The sequence below is a fragment of the Megalopta genalis genome, chromosome 1 (assembly GCF_051020955.1).
Source record: "Megalopta genalis isolate 19385.01 chromosome 1, iyMegGena1_principal, whole genome shotgun sequence".
Taxonomy (NCBI): domain Eukaryota; kingdom Metazoa; phylum Arthropoda; class Insecta; order Hymenoptera; family Halictidae; genus Megalopta; species Megalopta genalis.
Window position 1 is genome coordinate 14,976,258 of NC_135013.1, and position 22,826 is coordinate 14,999,083.

Here is a 22,826-nt window from a genome sequence, read left to right on the forward strand (position 1 = left end):
TCTCTTATTTCACAACGATTTTTTGCTGTTTGACAAAGTGTATAATATTTATTCGATAGAGCTCTTTCTGCTCTACAAAACTGTGCTAATCGTCTTTTTGAGTCATTTAATTCTTTATTACTTTTGAGGCTTAGAAATGGAATATCCAGCAGGTAAAAAGCAACGTTTTCGACACCTTCTCTTCTTCGCTTTTCATCGAGGCCAAAAAGCTGCCGAAGCAGCCCGGGACATTTGCAACGTATTTGAAGGAGTCATAGGCGAGTCTACAGCACGGAAATGGTTTGCGAAGTTCAAAAATGGCGATTTTGACGTCGACGACACGTCCCGCAGCGGAAGACCTTCTGAATTCGAATTTAACCCAGGCTCCCAATATTTCGGCGAATCCCATTGAATGAAGACGATTGAGAATCGTTTTACGATCGCAGTTCATTTTTTCGGCCAATTCACGACTTGTTTGGTGACCGTCCTCCTTCAAAAGTGCTTCGAGACGCTCTTCGCCGAATTCGGAAGGTCTTCCGCTGCGGGGCGTGTCGTCGACGTCAAAATCGCCATTTTTGAACTTCGCAAACCATTTCCGTGCTGTAGACTCGCCTATGACACCTTCTCCGAATACGTTGCAAATGTCCCGGGCTGCTCCGGCAGCTTTTTGGCCTCGATGAAAAGCGAAGAAGCGTAGGTGTCGAAAACGTTGCTTTTTACCTGCTGGATATTCCATTTCTAAGCCTCGAAAGTAATAAAAAATTAAATTACTCAAAGAGACGATTAGCACAGTTTTGTAGAGCAGAAAGAGCTCTATCGAATAAATATTATACACTTTGTCAAACAGCAAAAAATCGTTGTGAAATAAGAGAAAATATAAAAATGCTACGAACTTATTCGCCAACCTAATATAATGTTTGACGTGCGACGAGGACGGCGACGTCCATGGCGAGCACACACACACACGTACATACATATACACACACACACGCACACCTTATCGTGGCTCGCTGCAAACTCATTTTCAAATTGCATATCGGCTACGATCGAGCGCCGCGAGTATACCAATCTTCCGACGATGAATAATTCATTGTGTAAATAATTCATAAATCGTTGGTATAAGCTCGCCGAACGCGGGTCCGAATCGCTCGAGAATTTCCGTCGGGAATCCCCTCGATCGGAAAGCATCGCTTTTCCTCGCGCGTTCCTTTCGAAACGTCCTCTCTATCCCCGAGGACGACGCAGCTGAAATTTTCACGCGTTTCACCTCGCGGACGCGGACGCGGCTCGGACGAATCTGGTAGCGCGAACGGCCGAATACGATTTCTCAGCGTGGTACGTTCACGCGCGCAGCAACGGACGCCCGATAAATTTCTGCCGATAAAATCGAAGCGTTCGATCACCGAATGCCGTAGCCCGTCGTCTTATTGGCAGTCATTCGCGACACTACCGCGAACTCATCTTGTCCGCGCTGCGTCGTGAATTCTTTACGGCTGATTCGCGCTTCGGCATTCATCGTACGTATTCCATACCGTTCCGTTCGATCCATGCCGTAACGGAGACGTTGGTCTAGCTAAAAAAAAGAAAAGAATTTTGCACGGCGAAATTCGTTGGACTGTTCCAGAAGGAACACGACGACGTCCTCCGTTCCGATGGACACAAAAAGACGGGGGGGGGGGGGAGAAAAAAGGCCGCAGGATGATGATTTAACGGCGTCGCGGCCGATCGGGCTCGTCTGCCGTGAAAGAGCGTGAAAGGGGCGTTGCGGCCCGGCGCATTAAAATATTTACGAATGTGGCGCGTTCTATCCACGGAGCGGAGTGGCATTGGTCGAACGCACGGAGAACGCGGCGCACGAGGGCGGCGTTGCGCGTGTACAAATCATGCGAAGAATGACGCAGCGGCGGCGGCGGCGGCGGCGGTGGCGGAGGCAGACTCCCTCCTCTCGCCTATCTTAGGGACGAAGCAGACTACATATACTCCCTTTCCTCTCGGCATTACTCCCTGTTCCCTTTGGCTCCGGTTCTGTCCTTATGCGCCGTCGTGGCACCGGGCGTGGGGTGTCGCGGTGTCGGGGACCTCATGCTGCTGCGCAGCCCTCGATGCGTTCGTTGCATATTAACCGAGAACAACGCGCCGTATCGGCGTATGTGCCCTTTCGTGAATCAGCATACAGCAAGTCACCGGCTCGTTCGCCGGAACTCGCTTGCTTAACCTACTCCCGACTCGTCTCCTCTCCGGCATCGCCGGCGTAAACGTCGACGTCGCCGACATCGACGTCGCCGACATCGGCATTCTCATTCTCGATCGTGCCCGTCCCCCGAATGCCCTCGTTCGATCTTCGAATCCCCGTGTCCGTTCCTTTAAAACGCCTTTTGCTTCCAGCAGACGTCGGACCTGGACACGTTACTGTGCAGACAGGATCTCGACCGACTGCAGAAACTCGACGAAGATGACCCGGAGAAGGACACCAGGGAGTCCTCGATGCAGATGGAGGACTTCTTCGAGGTCGGCGGGCCGGTCTGCCGGCCGCAGGCCAGCTTCGTGTCGTCGAGGAGCCATCCGACGGGCAACGACGACGACGTGTTCCTCAGGCCGCCGCTCTGGGAGGACATCACCTCGAGCATACAGAAGCTGGACCCGGAGAACGCGGACATGCTCGGCTCGCAGTCCCACGTCAAGATGGAAACGGACGACGTGACGTCGCCGGTGCTGTCGCCCGTCGATATCAAGAGCGAGCCGCTGCCGCCCCCGCCGACTTTGCACCTTCTGGAGGGCCCGGTCTCGAATTCGGTGCAAACGTTCGCCACGACCGCCGTCGTCGCGGCCAACGGACATCGGAACCCCACGAACGGGCAGCGGGTCGTTCACCATAGAACACCGACGCCGGCCTTCAAGACATTCCCCTCGAACAACAACAACAACAACAACAGCATCCACATCAACAATAACAACAACAACAGCAGCGGCGGCATCGATAACAACGGCAGCGGCAATGTCGGCATCGGCAACAACGGTAGCGGTACAAATAGCAACAACAATAACAACTGCGGTAACAACAACAACAACAACAGCAGCAGCAACAACAACAATAACGATTCGACGCCGAATCATCAGGTCGGTGGGAACGCGTCGTCCCCGATCTACGGCTCGATGACCAGGCTGATGTACATTTCCCCGTTGACGCCGCCAATCTCCGATCCCGGCTCGCCGATCGGGGTGGCGCCGAGGCGGACCCCGCCGCCGCCCTACCCTCAACCCTCCATCATGAATCCTGCTCACAGAATTCAGCATCCGGGCATCACCACGAAGTTCAATAGGCGAAACAATCCGGAGCTCGAGAAGCGACGCGTCCACCACTGTGATTTCATAGGTGAGAATTCTGCAGGCCGGTGTACGGTAATGTCTCTCTAATTGACGCTCGGATCGTCCACAAAGACGGACAATTTAGGAAGAGGAGATACGATTATTCGATCCTTGCGGTTCATTTTTATACAGGCTGTCCCGAAAATGTCTCGCAATCTGGAAATGGCGGGTTCCTCGGATCATTTGAAGCAACTTTTTCCTTTGCGAAATTTTTCTCCGAGACACCGTTAACGAGTTATTAACGAAAAACAGTGACCAATAAGAATCGAGTACGGCTGGCGCGAGGCGGCCGAGCCAACGGCCCAAGCGGTCGAGGCGGTCGAATCCCAGCTCAGCTGGCGCGAGGCGACCGAGCCAACGAGCGGAACTGGGCTTCGTGCGCTGGTTGGCTGGGCCGCCTCGCGTCAGCCGTACTCGATTCTTATTGGTCACCGTTTTTCGTTGATAACTCGTTAACGGTGCCTCGGAGAACATTTTTGTAAAGGAAAAAGTTGCTTCAAACGACCCGAGGAACCCGGCACTTTCGGATTGCGAGACATTTTTGGGACACCCTGTAGTTACGAATTGTCAACAACTATAACAACGAGCTGCGAGGCTCGAATAATCGTATCTCCTCTTCCTACAATGTCCATTTTTGTGGACAATCTGAGCGTCGGTTAGGGAGACATTGCTGTACCTGTCGCCTCGACGACACGCGACGCGACGAGACGAGACGAGACGAGACGAGGTTCCGGTCGCTCGCGATCGTCGCGTATCGTGGATCGTCTCGTCGCGTTCAACAGTTTCGAGAGCCAAGTTCACGGTGGCCGTAACCATTTTTTTCTTTCAGGTTGTACGAAGGTATACACGAAGAGTTCGCATCTGAAGGCGCATCAGCGGATACACACAGGTGAGTCGATTTCGTGCGGCGAACGGCCGAGATAGCCGGATAAGCCGGCCGACAGCGGTTTAGGGGTAAACGGGAGGCAGGGAAGACGGAATGGCCGAGGTAATTAGGTATGTAGCTCATCTACGAAGCGGGACGAAGCGTTCCGTTCGAAAGCGCGAGGTCGAGTCGAGTCGCGGATAGAGTCGAGGCTCTCGGCGTGGGCAGGGCGCGGTTCTTGCAGCCTCTCCTTCGCCTCTCGCTTCTCTTTCGCTTCTCTCTCCTCGCTTTTCGTCTCTCCCGCCTCTCGTCTCTCGTCCGTATCGCGAGACGCTTCGCGTTCAGACTCGCGACTCGCGACTTACGGCCGATCTCTCTCGCTCTTTCTCTCTCTTCTTCTCTCGGTCTCTCCCACTCTCCCTCTCTCTTCGTTCGATGCTCGCCTCCCCGTCTCGCCCGCCGTTGCAGCGTTTCCGTCTGTGCGCGCAGTGTCGCGCCAAAGAGACTCTATATCGTATGTAAACGTATAAGGAACGCGCGAAGCGTGGTATGCGACTCTCCGCTTCGTAGACTCGAGCTAGCGACCCACATCCTGCCCGTATCCAAACACGCTGCTCGCTAACGCGCTTCTACCAACACCTACGTGTATCCGCGCGTACGCGAAGGAGATCGTGCGCGGAGATCGACTAAGCTCGCCGAGATCGTCCGAGATCCTGCTCTCGGCCGAGAAAATTCGCCGGTCCGATTTCACCGGTGACAGATTTTCTCGGGAGAACGAGAGAGACTCGGCCGATACGCGATTTCGCGGCCAACGGTCGCCGGTTAAACCCGTAACCGGTGATTCGAAGCCGACACCGTCCTCCGGGCCGACAGGAGTTCAGGCGCCCAGGCAAAGAAACGATTCGCGTTTTGTATCGAGCAGAGGGGTGAAACGGCGGCGGGTTCGTACGCGGTGAAATTCGTTTATTCGGTATGTGTGTTCGAGCGTCGAGAGAAGTACGCGACGAGCGTGCACGTTCGACAGCCGCCCGTGGAATGCAAGCCGGAGGCATCTCGTGCGAGATGTACCACTTTCGAATCGGTATCTCGAGGATACGCGAGGCGGTGACCCGTGATCGCGCCCCTCGTTCGCCGCTAAACCGCCGACCGGCTTCTATAGAAACCGACGACGACTATCTTCGGTTTACTTCCACCGGAAACTTCGGCAAAATCTGTGGCGCGGCCGGAATTCCGGGTACGACTTCTCCGCTGGAAAGGTCGGAATTTTGTACGTCCATTTGTTCTGTCGCGAAAGCGGTACAGTAATTTCTCCCTAACTCGCGCACGGTTTCCGCACAGAAATGGACGATTTGGGAAGAGGAAACGTGATTATTCGAGCCTTGCGGTTCGTTTTTATAGCTGTTGACAATCGGTAACTAAGAAAACGAGGCGCAGGGTTCGAATAATCGTACCTCCTTTTCATATATAGTCCATTTTTCTTTACAATCTGAGGGAAAATTGGGGAAAATTTACTGTATAATGATACCGTAATACCTTCACATGACCTTGCGGCTCGATTTTATAGCTGTTGACAATCGGTAACTACAAAAATGAGTCGCAAGGCTCGAATAATCGTATCTCCTCTTCCTAAATAGTCCTAAATATAGTAAATAGAGACTTTACTGTAATATAATACCGTAACACCTTGTGTGTGTGTGACATATCCTTGCGGCTCAATTTTATAGCTGTTGACGATCGATAACTACAAAAATGAACCGCAGGGTTCGAATAATCGTATCTCCTCTTCCTATATATATAGTCCATTTTTCTTTACAATCTGAAGGAAAATTGGGGAGAATTTACTATAATATAATACCGTAACACCTTGACATAACTTTGCGGCTCAATTTTATAGCTGTTGACGATCGGTAACTACAAAAATGAACCCCGTGGCTCGAATAACCATATCTCCTCTTCCTAAATAGTCCATTTTACTTTACAATCTGAAGGAAATTTCAGGAGAATTTACCGTAATATAATACCGTAACATCTTGACATAACTTTGTGGCTCAATTTTATAGCTGTTGGCAATCGGTAACTACAAAAATGAACCCCGAGGTTCGAATAATCGTATCTCCTTTTCCTAAATATAGTCCATTTTTCTTTACAATCTGAAGGAAAATTGGGGAGAATTTACTATAATATAATACCGCAACACCTTGACATTACCTCGCGGCTCGATTTTATAGCTGTTGACAATCGGTAACTACAAAAATGAACCCCGAGGCTCGAATAATCGTATCTCCTTTTCCTAAATAGTCCATTTTTCTTTACAATCTGAAGGAAAATTGGGGAGAATTTACTATAATATAATACCGCAACACCTTGACATTACCTCGCGGCTCGATTTTATAGCTGTTGACGATCGGTAACTACAAGAATGAGCCCCGAGGCTCGAATAATCGTATCACTTCTCTTCCGAAATTGTCCATTTTCGTGCGCCATCTGAGCGCGAATTACGGCGAAATTACTGTATTTCGAATCGCCGCGACGCGGGGTGCCAGCGGTGAATGGCAAGACGAAAGAGGAAAGAGGCGAAGGAGGAAAAGAGTAGTAAAGGCACAGTGGCGTAGTCGAGTGTAGCGGTCCACAGGCGCGTGGCGCTCGTCTTGAATGAACCTAACCGATGCGAACCGAAGCGGACCGAGGCTGACCGTCGAAGGTAACCGCCCGCGCCCACGTCCAAGCCCGAACCCGTACCGTGCGTCGCTCAGTTCTCTTTCTCTCTTCCTCTCTCTCTCTCTCTCTCTCTCTCTCTCTCTCTCTCTCACTCTCTCCCGCGATCGTCGTTTTACCCTATGCCATTCGTTCTCTCTCGCGACGCACACGCGTTCCTCCCTTGACCCGATCCGACCCGGCGACCCTTTGGTCCCCGAGCAGAAAAAAAATATCGGCCGATCGCTTATAAATTATACCGCGTCCAAGCCGAAACGTCTATATTCGAGGACTGTTCGAGAATGGTTCGTGAGCGGACGTGGATCGGTGCTCGATCGGTCCTCGATCGGGCCCACGATCGACGCGAAGGCATCGCCGCGCGTTTAGTATTCTGCTAATACAACGACGCGCGTTATACCGTGTGTAACGTGTACACGTTGCGTGCTTGTTAATAGGAAAATTTCGTGCCCGTCGACAGGCTCGGTCGACAGAGTTTCGCGCGAGACAACCTTGGAGTCGGCTCGTTCGTTTTTCGCGTGTTCGAACGCGAACGTTATCGGGATTAACCCGTAAATTACCAGAAAAAAAATGCGCATCGTCGCTCCGATGATCGGTCGCCCGGATAACCATGAAATCCGTGGAAAAAGGAATATTCCCTCGCGTCCCCCGCGGTCCCGATGTCGGGATTCTACGACGTCGGGAAAGGGTTCGTATTTCAATTTCAATTTCGCGTACGTAATTTGGCGCCTATGCGGGTACCGTAACGTGTGCCTATCGTCCGAGATTTTAAACAATGCTCGCGGCTGTGCGCCGCGAGACCAGGGCGAGACAACTTCCACGCATTTCATCGGTGTATTCGGCGACTGCTTTTATCCTCCTTCGGGGTCCCTTTCGCGGTTCCGAACCTTCCGATGACGGAGAACCGATTCGTGAGCGAAGAACCAATTGTGCTAGGATCGCGATCCACGATGCACCGGCGTGCACGGACGCGTGCCGAGAGCCGAGAGCCGAGCGGCGAGGCGTGCATTCGCGGGAGGTCACCATCTTTTTCGCATCTCGAGTGCAACGAAGGAGCACGCAACGCGACGAGATGAAACGCCGCGCGTTTCCACCCATAGATACGAGCGCGCGCGGCTCACGGCACGGCCCACAGTGGTATAGAAGCCTGAAATCATGGTCAAAATCCAAAAATAAAATCGAAGTTGTCGTTGGGGAGTTTTTGACTTACGGATTGGTTAGTTGAACGATGCGTCCGTGTGGTGGGAAAAACGAAATGACCCATACTTCTATACCTGAATGGCAATTACACTTCGAATTTCGAGTTTTTTTTTTTTGGTACTCATTACTCGCGAGCGTGAGCGATAGTACGAGGTGAATAGTTTAAATATATTAATAAATAGTTTAAATAGTTTAAAGCGTGTATGTTTTTGTGGAAGTGCTTTTTTCAATTGTGTAAAATGGATATTGTTCCTGGTGCTAAGTACAACATTTTGTACCGCTAACGTCTCACGAATTGTTAACTATTACATTGGTAAATCGATAGATTGTAGATTCAAATTATAAAAGCAAATTGAATGCATTTACTGTAAAGTTATAGTCGAAATTTTTGCGGCCTATGAGGGCCTGCTTTCAAACTTACCGGAGCCATAATTATAGTTTCGTCCAGCTGCACTGAAAAAATTGGCTGCATCGCGTTGCACTTTTTTCAGTTGCAACCATTTTTGCGAGTCAACGTACGGGAAACCGTCTCGCGGGAGTATCTAAGACAGAATAACTTCCTAAAAATCGTGCCAAATTGCTTACATTGTTTCGAGATGTTAGAAAAAACACTTTATCAGGCAATGTCGAAGATTATTTTGAAAATTATTTTGTTGTTAGATCGAGAAAAATGTTTCAATTTTTGGTTTATCATTTTCAGGATCTCGCGACAGTCGATACTGTCTAACTAGGAAAGAAGTGTTCCTTATTGTTAAAGAAAACTTAAATAGTGACAATAATTCATTAATAGAATATTTTAAACGAAAAATATTGCAGCGAGAAGGATTTGTGGTCGACACGAACGATGATGTGACACGAGCCATGAAAAAATTATTTTCTGCCTTGAGGTGTCAGCAATCTGAATCGTTGAAGTCGTTCCGAAAATTTTATTGTCGAAAACATTACTGTAGAATCATGGGGAAAAAACAAGGGTACTGTATACAGGACCTTCGGCTTCGTAGCCGATCGACCTTTGCCGCATAGACACGGAACCTTCCTGATTTCTCAATTTTTCAACAACCCATCCGCCATATTTGATCCGCCATTCTGTTTTTGGAATTTTTAAATTCAGATTCGTAATCAGGATTTTCGAAGATATATAAAAGTTCATCAATTTTTGTTAAAATCATATCATTTTTTCAATAACCCATCCGCCATTCTGTTTTTGGAATTTTTTAATTCAGATTCGTAATCAGCGACCATGAAAACCCTTGCATACAAATTTTCTAATAAATCCATCGCTATTTCTTATTTCGACCATGATTTTCCGAGCTTTAATACCACCGTGGCGGCCGGTCGATTGCCGTGCAAACGAGCGGAGAAGTCTCGCGATGTGCTTGCACGAGCACGCGCTAGACGAGCAGCATTCCTGCTTCGTCCACGCTTCCAAGTTGGCCAGATTTCTAGCGTACCCGCCTAGGGATAACATCGTACCGCCCGGAACACTCTCGACGTAACCTGCAAATAGAAAAATCAATTTTCTACGATCGATTAATCGTGTCTGCCCGTTTCGATATCGTTCCCGCGGCTCGGTTCGCGGAAAATGTTAACGGCGCGCGTCTACCGTTACACATAACTCTATGGTCGTTAAGTAATAAGTGGGCTCGAGTGCCGACTGGACGCTCGAGCGGCCGATAACAGCGCCGAGAAGAGGTCGCCGCGATAGGCAAAATCCGAACGAAGCCGGCCGCGCCGGCCGCAGCAACCGACTCGGGGGGTAACGGCGACCGAGGGCGTGAAACAGGGCAAAGACGTCTCCGCGCGTTCGAATATCGAGTCGCGATGCTATTGGCGATGGCGCGGGCCCCCGATACCGGTCCTGTACCGGCTGCTCGAAACGCGCCGCATCGCGCACGCCGCATCGCGCACGCCACACGTCGCACGCCACACAGCACACACCACACACCACACGCCACACACCGAGACCGCGGTGAAAGTGATCCGAAATTAACGGGGACGCGTTGCGGCTCGTAGGCGTGTTGTCGAGCCAAGGAGCGCACACGATTCAGCGATACGCCACCTGGAACGTTATCAACCTCGTAAAAACTCGTCCCGAGCGGGCGAGACGCGAGGCTCCGCCGATTTAATCGGGAACCGAACCGTACAGCCGTGAACGCGCGACGGCATTCGAACACGGTTTCCCGTTTCTCGCCTTCTCGATCGTCCGTCACGAAACGAACGCGTTTCTGGCTGGAAATTTACAGAATCGACGGTCCGGTTTTTTTCCCCTATTTGCATAGTGCACGGTGCTTAGGCTCGCTGCGTGCGCGCCGCTTTAAACTACGGCAACGTTAACCTATTGACTGCCAACTACGAGATATCTCGTAGTAAGCGTCTGTACCAAAACTGCCAGCTACGAGATATCTCGTAGTGGGTGCTGCGAGTTTAGATTGGCTACGAATAATGGCTATTCGAGTTAGGAACTATTAGAAAGGATGAATGAAAAATGTATACAGCGTAGAGAACATACTGATTATCAAAAAAAAAAATACTGCAAATGCCATTGGAATATTGTATCAGTAACTTAATATTATTATATTTTGTAAAACTTTAAAATATGTTTTCTTTCAAATAAAACCGTGGCACCCAGGGCAAGACGCGCTAAACTTGCGTGGCAGTCGATGGGTTAACTGCTATTTAACGTTATTTATTCGGCTGTTCGATATTACAGTAATGTCTCCCTTACTGGCGCTCAGATCGTCCACAAAAATGGACAATTTGGGAAGAGATGATACGATTGTTCGAGCCCCGTAGCTCGTTTTCATAGTTACCAATTGCCAATAAATATAAAAACGAGCCAAAATGCTCGAATAATCGTATCTTCTCTATCTAAATTGTCCATTTTTGTAGACAATCTGAGCGTCAATTAGGGAGACATTACTGTATCTCGTAGTAAGCGTCTGCACCAAAATTGCCAGCTACGAGATATCTCGTAGTGGGTGCTGCAAATTTAGATTGGCTACGAATAATGGCTATTCGAGTTAGGAACTATTAGAAAGGATGAATGAAAAGTGTATACAGCGTAGAGAACATACTGATTATCAATAAAAAAAAATACTGCAAATGCCATTGGAATATTGTATCAGTAACTTAATATTATTATATTTTGTAAAACTTTAAAATATGTTTTCTTTAAAATAAAACCGTGGCACCCAGGGCAAGACGCGCTAAACTTGCGTGGCAGTCGATGGGTTAACCGATCGCACGGAGCGGCGACGATCGGTCGCGTGCGCGATCGGAAAAGATCGCGCGAAATCTTCGGCTTAAGAGCGTCGGATAACTCGTCCCGTCGATTACCGTCGGAAAAAACTCGGCCGCAAAAAGAGGAAAAGAACGTCGTCGCGCGGCCGACGCATGTTCCGAGTCCGCGGCCCGTGCAAGACGCAAACAACTGGATTCCGTGCTAGCCGCGATCCAGGAATCGCCGATCGAATGACTTAATACACGCCAATTAGATGACGGCGCGCGGCGCGATCAGAGAGAGACGTCGCTTTTCTATTTTTGAACGCGATCGCGGTTTACGCGCGTTACTTACAGCGGTGTAATCGTTCTCATCGTTCCGCTCGATCTTTTCGAATAGCCGCGCGAAAGAAGTTCGTAGAAGGAAGAGAAAATCTGTCGCGGAAAGCGACAGACTCGAAAGATCCCTTTCCTTACCGTCTCGGAGAAATCCCCGCGGAATTCTTATGAACGAGCAATACCGTGAATGGATACCGCTCATGGCGGTAATACCGATTGTATGGGAGTCGCGCGTTCGACTAAGACCGGTTAGGGTCGTCTCCATGCCAAGAAAGAGAGAGAGAGAGAGAGAGAGAGAGAGAGAGAGAGAGAGAGAGAGAGGACCGGGCGAACGAGGGAACGGGAGAACGAAGGGAAAAGAGAAAAAGGAAGGAGGAGAGCCGTTTCGTAGAGGAGAACAACGAGTCAGCGGCACGCGTGGGTGTATTTCTCAGCTATCGAGTCTCCTCTTCCCTTACAGCTTCCCGATGCATACGCACACCTTTCTACCGCCCCGAGAGAATTTCCGTTCATTTATCCGTGCTCCGACGCGACCCGTGCCTCCTTCGTACCCTTTCGCGCTCTCTCCCTCTCTCTCTCCATTCAAACGTACCTGCCCTACGATTTCGCAGATTCTGGCATCGCCGGTTTCACGCGAGAACAGAACTATCGATAGAATGGAACTCGGGATGTTGGAAGCGCGAAGGTGTACCGGTGGTACGATTAATCGGCGATTGGACCGAGAAAAGGGACCCATCAAAGAACAAAGCGCTGCTCTTTGCTCGACCGATAGGTGTACCGAGAACCTAAGGCTACGAGAGATGCCGCGCTGACCTTTAACTGTACCCGCATGCCGCAACACGCTCACCTGTATTCCAGCGCAATCCGTTTGCGTTCGCGATCGCGTTCTCGCAGCACCGATACCGCTCCTGCTCCTGCTCCTGGCTCCTGCTACTTACCTCCCGACTCGGACTTCGCATCGGCGAAACAACTAGACGGATCGGGAGCCATACAGGGTGTCCCAAAAATGTCTCGCAATCCGGAAATGGCGGGTTCCTCGGATCATTTGAAGCAGCTTCTTCCTTTACAAAAATGTTCTCCGAGGCACCGTTAACGAGTTATCAACGAAAAACAGTGACCAATAAGAATCGAGTATGGCTGACGCGAGGCGGCCCAGCCAACCAGCGCACGAAGCCCAGTTCCGCTCATTGACTCGGTCGCCTCGACCGCTGGCGCCGTTGGCTCGGCCAGCTCGCGCCAGTTGAGCTCGCTTCTCATTGGCCACTGTTCTTCGTTAATAACTCGTTAACGGTGCCTCGGAGAAAATTTTTGTAAAGGAAAAAGTTGCTAATATCCAGTCGACTTTCCTTCTCGCGAAATCCCGAACCAGCTCCACGACCGAGAGTCGAGCGACGCGTTGTTATGCGCCGCCGACATCGATTAATTTCGTGAAGAACGTCGATTTCACGGCCTAGGCAGGTCGCCGCGGATGGCAGAGCGGATCGGTAGGTTATGCGGCGCGCGACATCGGTCCGGTCGCGGGCACCGCTCGTGACGCTGAGCCTACCTACGCCTCTAGTGAAAGCAACGAAAATTCCGCCTATAGGTTGTTCCCGTTTTGATTCCAGGCGAGAAACCGTACCAGTGCCAGTGGCCGGAATGCGAATGGCGGTTCGCCAGAAGCGACGAATTGACTCGTCACTATCGAAAGCACACCGGCGCGAAGCCTTTCAAGTGCGCGGTGTGCGAACGATCGTTCGCTAGGAGCGACCACCTCGCCCTCCATATGAAGCGACATCTTCCGAAGCAGCACGCCAAGTGACCGGCCAGCCGCTCGTCGGACACTCCGGCGACGAGCCCTCGCGCCAAGGATTTTCCATACCGTTTCGGCTCGGAGGAGACCGAGGACCGAGGAGACCGTGGACACAACCGCCTCTTCGCCTAGCCAACCGCTAGGCACGGCGCGCGTTCGTCACTCGGATAGGTTTCGATCCGGCGATTCGACTCGGCCTTTTGCGAGAATCGATACCGCGCGGAATTCGCTCGTTGTTACACGAACGACGCGAAGAATAGTCTCGACTCGTTGTTCGCAACTATTAGTATTCGTTCGACGCGCCATCCATCGATCTTACGGTATAAACTGTTCGCGATGTTACAGCGGGTTGCGGGAAATCGGTTTGTCCGTGCGACGATGCGAACAACGATCCTAGTGGCTGGACCACTAAACGCGAACGTCGCGACCGTATCGGCTCCGCGTTCTCGTCTGTCGGATTTACTCGTCGCACGGCGACACGTTTCGGGATCTCGTGCGAGCTCGGCTGTTCCGAACGGTGCAAAATCTGGAGGAGATCTTCGAGCCAACGAGCTGAACGCGGAGTGCACACTTTGTGCCTGTACGATGTTCACCGTCGAGTATGGACCAGGCGAGTATGTACAACGGTGTACGCGATCTTAGAGAAACTACGAGATACGAATGAACGGGTTCGGGACGGCTCGGACGGAGCCCCCGAAGATAAGAAAAGTCGTAAAGGAAATTTTCAGAATCGGCATCCGATCGATGTCGCAACGCTTGTTTCGATGTCCTCAGCTCCCAAGCGCGGCCCGGCACTCTTTTGCAACATGCTTGACGTTTTCGCGACTGCTTTCGTATCGTCTCCAGTCGCCGATCGTAAACGTCGCTCGTCGGAATCGCGCGGCTCGCGGCTCGACGTCGGCATCTCTCTCCCTGTCGAACGAAACGAATGAGTCGAGTAAAAGCGAGTCGAGGTCGAAAAGGTATTTTTGAGAGCGGCGCGCGAGTAAAAGCGTCAACACTTTTTATGCGGTCTGCGTCCGACGATCGAAAGTTTTCGGCATTCGTTTCCGACTACTGCGCGCGACTCTTCTGGATGCGGCTGTTGCTTAACGATCGGGTCGCGTTCTTTCGCACAGCTGCGCTCGGTCACCTTTTCGCAGGCTACCTGATCTTTTCTCTCTCTCTCTCTCTCTCTCTCTCTCTCTCTCTCTCTCTCTTCCGCTCTCTGTCTTTCTCTCTTTCTCTCTGTTTTCTCTATATTTTAGTCTCTCTTTTTTTTATAAAATTTTGGCTGACTTCGTATCCACGAAGATCGCTTTCCGCCGTGAACGGTTTATCGCTCGTGGTCCACCGTGTATTCGTCTCTCTCCTATGCCCGATTTATAGGAAAAAAAAAGGAAAAGAATCAAACAAAGAAAATATCGTGATGCCTTATGTACAAATTCGTATAGCTGCGTAAATTTATGTATATACCTTCATACGTATAAGCGTATGCATGTTTTGTACGTAAGTACGCGTAATATCATCGGTAAACGAGAAATTTATGCACTTGCGTGCATAATGTATGTGTGTGCGTGTGTCTCTACGTGTAAAAAAAAAATCGATACATATCCAGTGACTATGTAGCTAGTGTAATATTACTTGTACAATATGCGATTTTAGTATTTGAGCTCGCGTTCGTAATGTTCGTCGACTCGAAATTTGATCTATTATCCTAGATGAATCTTCTAAAATGTAGTGCGTCCAATACGAATACGTAGCGATATAAGAGATAAAAAAAAAACGGCGAAACGACTTTTCGTCTTGACTCGACGAGCAAACACTCTCTTCTCTTTCCCTCTATCCCTCTCTCCATCGTTCGCTCTCTCTCTCTCCCTCCTTCTCTTTTTCTTCCTTTTCTCTCTCCCAGTCTCTTTTTCACTTCACCCGCGCACTCTCTCTCTCTCTCTCTCTTCCATCTTACGCCCAAACCTATTTATCTACGATCGCTTTTTTTTTCTTTCCCCCTCTTATGTTCTTGTATTTCGAAGAGATTCGAACGACTGACGATGCGTCGCGAGTACGAAGCTCGATGGTTGATTCATCTCGAGCGCAACAGGCCAAAAATTGCACGCGTTACACCGTCACGCGTTCTACACGCCGCGCGACTTAATCGACGGAGCGTTAGAAATATTTTGTAACCTTAGAGAAGAAGTAGAAGATTATTTATCGGTCCTGTAGTTGTACGCGATCCACGGAGAAGGTCGCGCGAACTCACAGGATACGTTTTATCCTTTCGTTCAGAGCCGCCCGGGATTGCTTGGAACAGACGTACATATTTCATCCGACCCGACTTATATTCTCGTTTTGGAAACCACATTCGTATTTTCGGTCTAGGTCTCGAACGGAAGGTTAAACGTGTTCTCCGCGTCCCTTCGTTCTCAGAGCACCCTTCCTCGACGCGCGATCGAATCTGGCTAGTGCACTTACTATGCCGATATTAATCTTAACACAGATATACCTCATTTACGGAAAATAGAAAATTGAGTGGAGTTGCGACGAAATTCTTCACGCATTCTTCCTACACGACTTCCTACACTTTTGTTCATAATGTTCATAAATCGCCTGTAACTTGTGTGTTGTGTAATTTAAATATATGACGATATATGCGAGTATATACGTGTGCACGATGCATTCCCTGCAAAGCCTTGAATACTTAATTTCCACGCTGTCTTGTAGCTATCGATATCATACGAGATGATATGGGACGAGTAACAGCTTATCCTTTCTTCCAGAAAGTCAATTCGACTCGGTCACCACACTTTACAAACAAAACACGAAAATTAAACAGCTCGAAAACCAGAGTGGATTAAAAAATTAATGTTCCTGGTCTCGAAATTACCCTAGTGATTCTGTGCATCGGATTCATATTATCATAATTATTGTTAATTATGTTTTTTCTTTCAAAAAATAGCTCGTTCTTTTTGTTTATTATGTCTTCAGACTCGTGTTAGTTTATAAGCGCTGACGTAAAATTTGAAAATACAAACGTTAGTAGTACAAGTAAAGAATTACAGACAATATAAAAACTAAATAACGGTACAGGCTAATTTAACACCAGAAAAAGTTGTGTACATTGCTTGTCCTTAAGTATCTGTGATCACAGTAGTTGGGGTCTAAATTTGTCTATTGTTATTCTAATATTACCACTACAATTGTAATTACAATACTGTCAGTGTATTGCTTAGTATTGCAGTGTATCTTAATTTCTTAAGATTTGGTATATAAAAACTATAATTAACTTACTTACTATATATCTTAACAAACTATAAGTGTATATGTATATCTATAAAACATTAAAGTTTTTCGAACTATTTTCTTTGAGAAATCTAGATACCGCTTTTATCGCCGAAACATTAACTCCTTGAACAAATGGTTTTAATTTCCGTGTAATTAGAGAAGTCCGTATCTTTTAGCGCTTTGCCGAATTTTGAATCTTATCATAATATATGCTTTAAATTCTCAACACCATTTCCATAAACGCACGAGTTGTCAATAACAACTTTGATTTTCATTAACGAGTAGTCCTTTAGATTGGGATGGTTTGTACTGGTTTGTACGGTACCTGGTTACCCAGGATGTGATAAATCTGGACAGTTATATACCCTAACGCGGGAATAGAAACATTATCACCACATAGTGGCAGATGCCCGAACTAAATCTCTGCTACATGCACAATGCATAGTGATCGAAACAAATCTAAGGCACAAGACAATAAATCAAGGACATAGAATCGTTTAGGATCTATCTAATGCATCGATATCATATTAAAAAAAAGAAGTTTAAGAAGCTGCAAAAGATAAATATTTGCTTCTTAAAGTTTATAATTAACTATTATGTTAATTAATTATGTATTATGGCATTGTCATCACTATTTTTCACATGATATCGATGCAGTAGATTCTCCTGAACAATTCCATAGTCTTGGTTTAGTTTTTTATGGTCTATTTTTATCATAATTAATGTTTTTTCTGAGACCCTACATTGTGTATATAGATGCAATTAGACTGTTGGTACTTTCGGCGAATAGTTTGAGCGTTTTACCACTAGATCAGTTGACGCTGTATGAACTATAGATCTCTACCTTTTTAAGAACGCTTGAGCGAAGTTTTGAGATTCAGCCACAAGTGGTGCCACTATCGCTGGTGTAATTTATCCTATCGGTATCATTTGGCTAGCAGACTAGTAGTTTGAATGTTTTATCATTAACTAATTGGCGCTGTATGGATCCTGAACAAAGCTTCTTTATTTCGCCACAGAAAGTGCTACTATCGCATAAACGCCAATTGGTTCGTGTTGAATTTTCCATAATTAGTTCTTATCCCTGCTTCAGAACACGAACCAACCACTTCAGAAACGACAAAAAGAATGTGTTCTCCATGGTGTTGCCTTTATTTTTGATAATAAACTTTTTTGCAGGATACATCTAAATGCAGAAAATTCTCCTCTGTATTATTTGCGTTGGAAGAATGAATATACACCATTTAGTGTGAATTGTTAATAATTTTACTTTATTTTACATATTTGTAATTACAGTATGAAGTTGTATACAAAATGTTCCGCTCTATTACAATATGGAAACATAGCCTGCACATAACACTGTATTGCGTGACCACGTTATAATCTCCGACAAATAGCAATACGAGGGAAATGGTGAAGGTAAAATGTAACATTATGGTCATAGCTTATGCCGCATAAGCTATAAAATTTACAGTTATAACCATAACGTTACATTTTACATTTGAATTTCCCTCTTATCGCCATTTGTTGGAGATTATAATACGGTAGCGCCATCATAAATCATACCTATGTTCGCGTGGTCACACAACACAACAAATACGCGACGCGCGTATATAATTATAAACAGGTTACCAATCTAACAGAAACAAATTGTTCCAATATCCCCACCTGTTAATTCGCCACTCGTAACAATTCAAACACCAAATATCGTTTGTACATGTGTATTTACTTGCTTGCATTCAAGCTTCACAGTTATCGGGGTAGTATTTGAATCTTTCGTATAAATTGATGTTCAAAGTAGCGTGGTAATTTTTATTCATGGATATCAATCTATGGCGATACAGTGACTTCGGTTCAGTACCCTTCATTAAGTTAACAACGCGCACAACTTTTTTATCTTTTGATAAATGCAACAGAAAAGACTGTCATGGATTTTTAATGTTTAAATTAATATAATATAATCATGAAACACACAATGCAAGTAAGTAGTGATTTTTATTACGGTAGGAAAAGTAGACAGAGTATGTTAAATCTTAGGAATTTCAAAAATCCGAAAAAAATATTTATGTCATGGTTTATCTGTTATCGCTTTTTGAAATCTTTCGAAATGTTTGACAGATGTATTCTATTTTATATCTAACTTACATATAAAAGATATTACTGTTCTCTATAATACTGTAATTCATTCTTTTCAGGTTACTACTTAAAACTATTTTTAAGTAGTCTTGTTTATGTCTTGGCAAAAACAAACGGTATGTTTGTAAATGTATTTTTTTCTGATTGGTGTATCAAAAAGTATTTGATTTTCTATCCGCCTTAGACAGGGGCTGTTATTAGGACGAATAAGCCTATATCGTTGAATTAATTTTATTTTGTTACATGCTTGACATTATTTTTACCAATTCATTAAGAAAGTAATAATCAAATATGGAAGGTAATTCGTACATTTCATGTATTAAAATTAATGGAGTTCCTATTTTACCGCCGTTGGTACGCATTTTGATTATAATATGTAGCAATTGTGTTTATTTAAGCATGATTTTTCTAACAAGTCCTTTTAAATTGTAGATGACTAAGGATGTCAAAGAAGAAATGTTTAATTACAAACAAATTGCAATATGTGTAGAGAAAAGATTAGAAGCTATGCGTGTTACTCGTAAAAAAAATAAAGACATTGATACCGATGTAATTAAAAGGAATTTTCGGAACACACTAAATAATACAAAAGAAGATTTATTCCTTTCGGATTATAATAAATATCGAAATAAAAATGAAACAATTACTAACGGTTTTTCAACAGAAATATTTGAAAATTCTACGGAAGGCTTAAAACGGAATTCACAATGGAATGGAGACACAAACACATATTGTCATTCTGAATATCAGGTTAAATTAGCTTCCAATGCTTGCTTAAAGTCCGAGGTGCTTCCTCCAAAAGCTGATGTAGATCAGCACGCAAAGAAAATAAGTTCTACAAAATCCACTACCATTGAAACAATGTCCGATGTTTGTAAACCACAAGTGCCTACTACTTTGAACATTATTCCAATGATATTGAACAATCCTGGCAGCAGAAGGGATGAAGTATATAAGAAAGATGATTTGAATGATGCAGGTGACACTCCTAAATTAATTCGTCAGGGTTCGTACGTGCTGGATACTCCGAGCCCGATACTGCTTGCACATATGCAAATGGAACATAATTCTGCTGCTACACCTTGTACAGAATATATTCCAACGCCGTGTTCGAATAAAGGCCATCGCAGAGAATGGAATATCTCGCGTGCTAAGATGGAATGGGAATACGAATCCAGAAGTAAAAATGTTAATCCCAGTGTTCCTACAGAATCGTTAGAACTATCCTCAAATAAAAAGAGGAACAGCGGTTCTAAGGTCGGTCAATGGATACACAAATCAGTTTCCTCGCTAACAATACCTACATCCTCATTTGCAGCATTCCCAGCTACACGATCTGTTGATTGCATTCAAACGATGTTAGCTAATGAATGCATAGAGAAGAGCAATATGGAAAATAATCGTGATAGAAAATATGCTCTGCGTAATAGTAATGAAAGAAGACAGGATTTTCAGAGTTCAAAAAAGCGTAATCATTTTTCTACTTCTCAATTAGCGCACAAACGTGGTAGCGTTCCGGAGCGTGCAGCTAGTAACGATAGCAGTGTACCATTTTCTAATAATTTGGTGCACGAGCATGATAAAGTTCCTATCGGCGATAGTTGTGCGGAGGTAATGCCAAGAAACATAGACACAGAAGATCTTACATCTAAGTTAAAATTTACTATTACTTCGGATAAACTACTCACTGTCTACAAAAAAGTACAAGAAATGCATAAAAATCAAATGGCGGAGCTAGTTACTCGACAACAAAGAGAACAAACTCTACTTCAGGAAGAGTTTAAGAAGCAACAGCTACTTTTGCTAACCGAGATTAGAAAATCCTTTCCAGAAATTTCAGTTTCACTGCCTTCTGAGAATATTTTGTCTACTTCGTTCAATCAAGACACCCCCGATAGTGAAAAGCTCTCCGAAGACATCGATTCTAATACGGAAATTACTAATAATATGAAAAATAACTCGCAAGACGAAAGAAAAGTAGACCATTTTCATAACGATAATGAAAAGCTAATGCCATGTCCACTAGACAATACTTACTCCGAAATCAGTCTTCCTGCTATGGAATCTTGTTTTAGTAAGTACTTGCTGTCTATTGAAACAATAGGGGTGCAATCATTATGCTAAATACTGTAATTTTGTGATAGCAGTGGGAAAAGAGGAAGTTAAGATACAGCCAGATAAAGATAGAAGTTATGAGAAAATATTGATAAAAGATGGTGGTGGGTCTAAACGTTTAAACGTTAGCAGACAGTTGTTTCCTTTAGATAGTAAAACTGTTCACGTACCGATTCTCGATAGGAGAGTATATGGGTCTAAACATGTGAGAAATCATGATTTTTAATTAATATTTTCATTCTAAATGCCTGCAGAAGTTTTACAAAGCTTTCAATGTTGCAGATTGAAGCTGTAAATGTGATCAATGCGTATACACGTGGCTACTTAGTACGTAGAATAATGCGAACGGAACGAGTGATCGCTTTGAAAAATACATATAAAGAAGCTTTACATTGCATGCTCAAGCTGCATGTCGATGCACCCCTCAATCGATCGGAATCCAATTTCCTATACCGTCTACAATTACAGGTAATATTTCACAATGTGTTGATTATATAATAAGCTATTACACATACAGTAACGCGAATTTGCTTTCACGAAAGCAAACAATTTCTAATTAAACAAATTTATCCTTAGTAAAAAATATTTTCAACATTTATCATGATCTTTCTATTTGTAAAAGTGTGACGCAGCTTCTATGAATATAGTGGAGTTATTTACCCAAAAACCTGAGAAAAGAATGCAGGTAATAGCGCAAGATCGTGAAATCAAGCAATCTCGTGCAGAGCGTCCAACATCAGCCAGATCGTACTCATTCGCGACTCAACGGACCTTAGCGAGGAAAAAACTGAAGGAGTATGACACTACATAGTATTATGTAACACTTTATCTTTTACAAAAGATTCAATGAACACTTTACATGTAGTATACCATTTAGAGAAAATAAATTATTTTGTTACTTGCTGCTACCAGTTGCAAAGTAAATTCGTTGTTATAATGTTTTTGTAGTGGTGAGTCAATATGTATCACGAAATTTTTAAAAGGAGAGAACTAAGTAATGCGGGTCTGCGCATGCATTGCTTTCGATTAAATTATATAAGTACTGTTCACGCATAAAACTGTGGTTTATTTTTTATTTTTTTCTTGTTCATTAGGATGGAAGATCATCAACCATCTTTTACTCGTTCATGTTTATCTAGATCTAGATGCCAAACTTGGACATCAGATGACAAGGAAAAAATTCTTTCCCCAAACATTTTATGTAGGTATACCTTTATAAGATTTATAATCGTACATCATTATTTACCTTTCCTACTTATATGTCTTTAATGTATAACTTGTTTTAAATTTCAGATCATAACATTAAAAGGAGCACTAGTGCGGGTACCGTAAGAAAACCATGGCGGTAAAATTACAATAGTGCCTTTGATCGTTTTCGTTTTATTGTATCATACACGCGTAAATATTATATTGTGTAAACGAGCTCACTTTGTGCCTGAATTTTTAATAAATTTTGTTACATATAAAGTATATTATTTCTCATTAGATGCGTATTACATGATATATTCAAATCTTACGTCTTGGTCAAGGTGAATACAACTACCTACATTATGACCTCGTATGATTTTGAGTATCATAGGTAGTGAGTAATAATTTTGAACATCTGTTAAAATCCATTTTCTTTCATTTTCTTATAGTCATCTCTTCACTGAATTGATTATCACTTATTTTTTAAAGCTACAGGACGGTCAAAATGTTATGTGTCATAATAAGATTTGTCTTGATTTTGTTTATTACGTGACGGTAATGAAAATATACATTCCTATCTAAAAAGCATTGATGACCTCGATATTTCGAAAGCTATGATTTAGGGAAAATTTTACATTTACCTTTTTATCGATA

The 22,826-nt window shown here is 45.1% G+C and overlaps 2 protein-coding genes across 7 annotated transcripts in view; both read left to right on the plus strand.

Moving 5' to 3' along the window:
* The window catches only part of LOC117222638 (uncharacterized), an 80,575-nt gene extending 64,467 nt beyond the window's left edge, over positions 1–16,108 (plus strand). Inside the window, exons 2-4 of one of the 2 annotated variants that reach the window (XM_033474441.2) lie at positions 2,365–3,352; positions 4,175–4,234; positions 13,288–16,108. In XM_033474441.2, coding sequence (XP_033330332.2) covers positions 2,365–3,352; positions 4,175–4,234; positions 13,288–13,481 — 1,242 coding nt within the window. In that variant the 3' untranslated portion in view covers positions 13,482–16,108. The remainder of the gene's footprint in view (positions 1–2,364; positions 3,353–4,174; positions 4,235–13,287) is intronic. The other variant, XM_033474449.2, reaches the window with a different exon arrangement.
* Positions 16,109–18,227: 2,119 nt separating this feature from the next.
* Positions 18,228–22,451, plus strand: LOC117222150 (uncharacterized). Of its 5 annotated transcripts, none has more exons than XM_033473715.2 (8): positions 18,228–18,714; positions 18,929–19,223; positions 19,302–20,943; positions 21,014–21,189; positions 21,267–21,452; positions 21,607–21,779; positions 22,124–22,185; positions 22,278–22,451. In XM_033473715.2, the coding sequence occupies exons 2-8, from the start codon at positions 19,161–19,163 to the stop codon at positions 22,331–22,333; spliced, it is 2,358 nt and encodes a 785-aa protein (XP_033329606.2). In that variant the 5' UTR covers positions 18,228–18,714; positions 18,929–19,160; the 3' UTR covers positions 22,334–22,451. The 5 variants fall into 5 exon arrangements, with proteins under 5 accessions (XP_033329606.2, XP_033329590.2, XP_033329581.2 ...); XM_033473699.2 differs by having other exon boundaries at positions 21,017–21,189; positions 22,079–22,185; XM_033473690.2 differs by having other exon boundaries at positions 18,229–18,714; positions 22,079–22,185.
* The last annotated feature ends 375 nt before the right edge of the window (positions 22,452–22,826 follow it).

Excerpts from the sequence above, each read along its gene's own strand:
- LOC117222150 (XM_033473690.2), top strand. The coding sequence starts at position 19,161 with ATGGAAGGTAATTCGTACATTTCATGTATTAAAATTAATGGAGTTCCT. Across the intron at positions 21,780-22,078 it reads GCGAGGAAAAAACTGAAGGA|GATGGAAGATCATCAACCAT; the intron begins GTATGACACTAC and ends CTTGTTCATTAG. Across the intron at positions 22,186-22,277 it reads TCTTTCCCCAAACATTTTAT|ATCATAACATTAAAAGGAGC; the intron begins GTAGGTATACCT and ends TTTAAATTTCAG.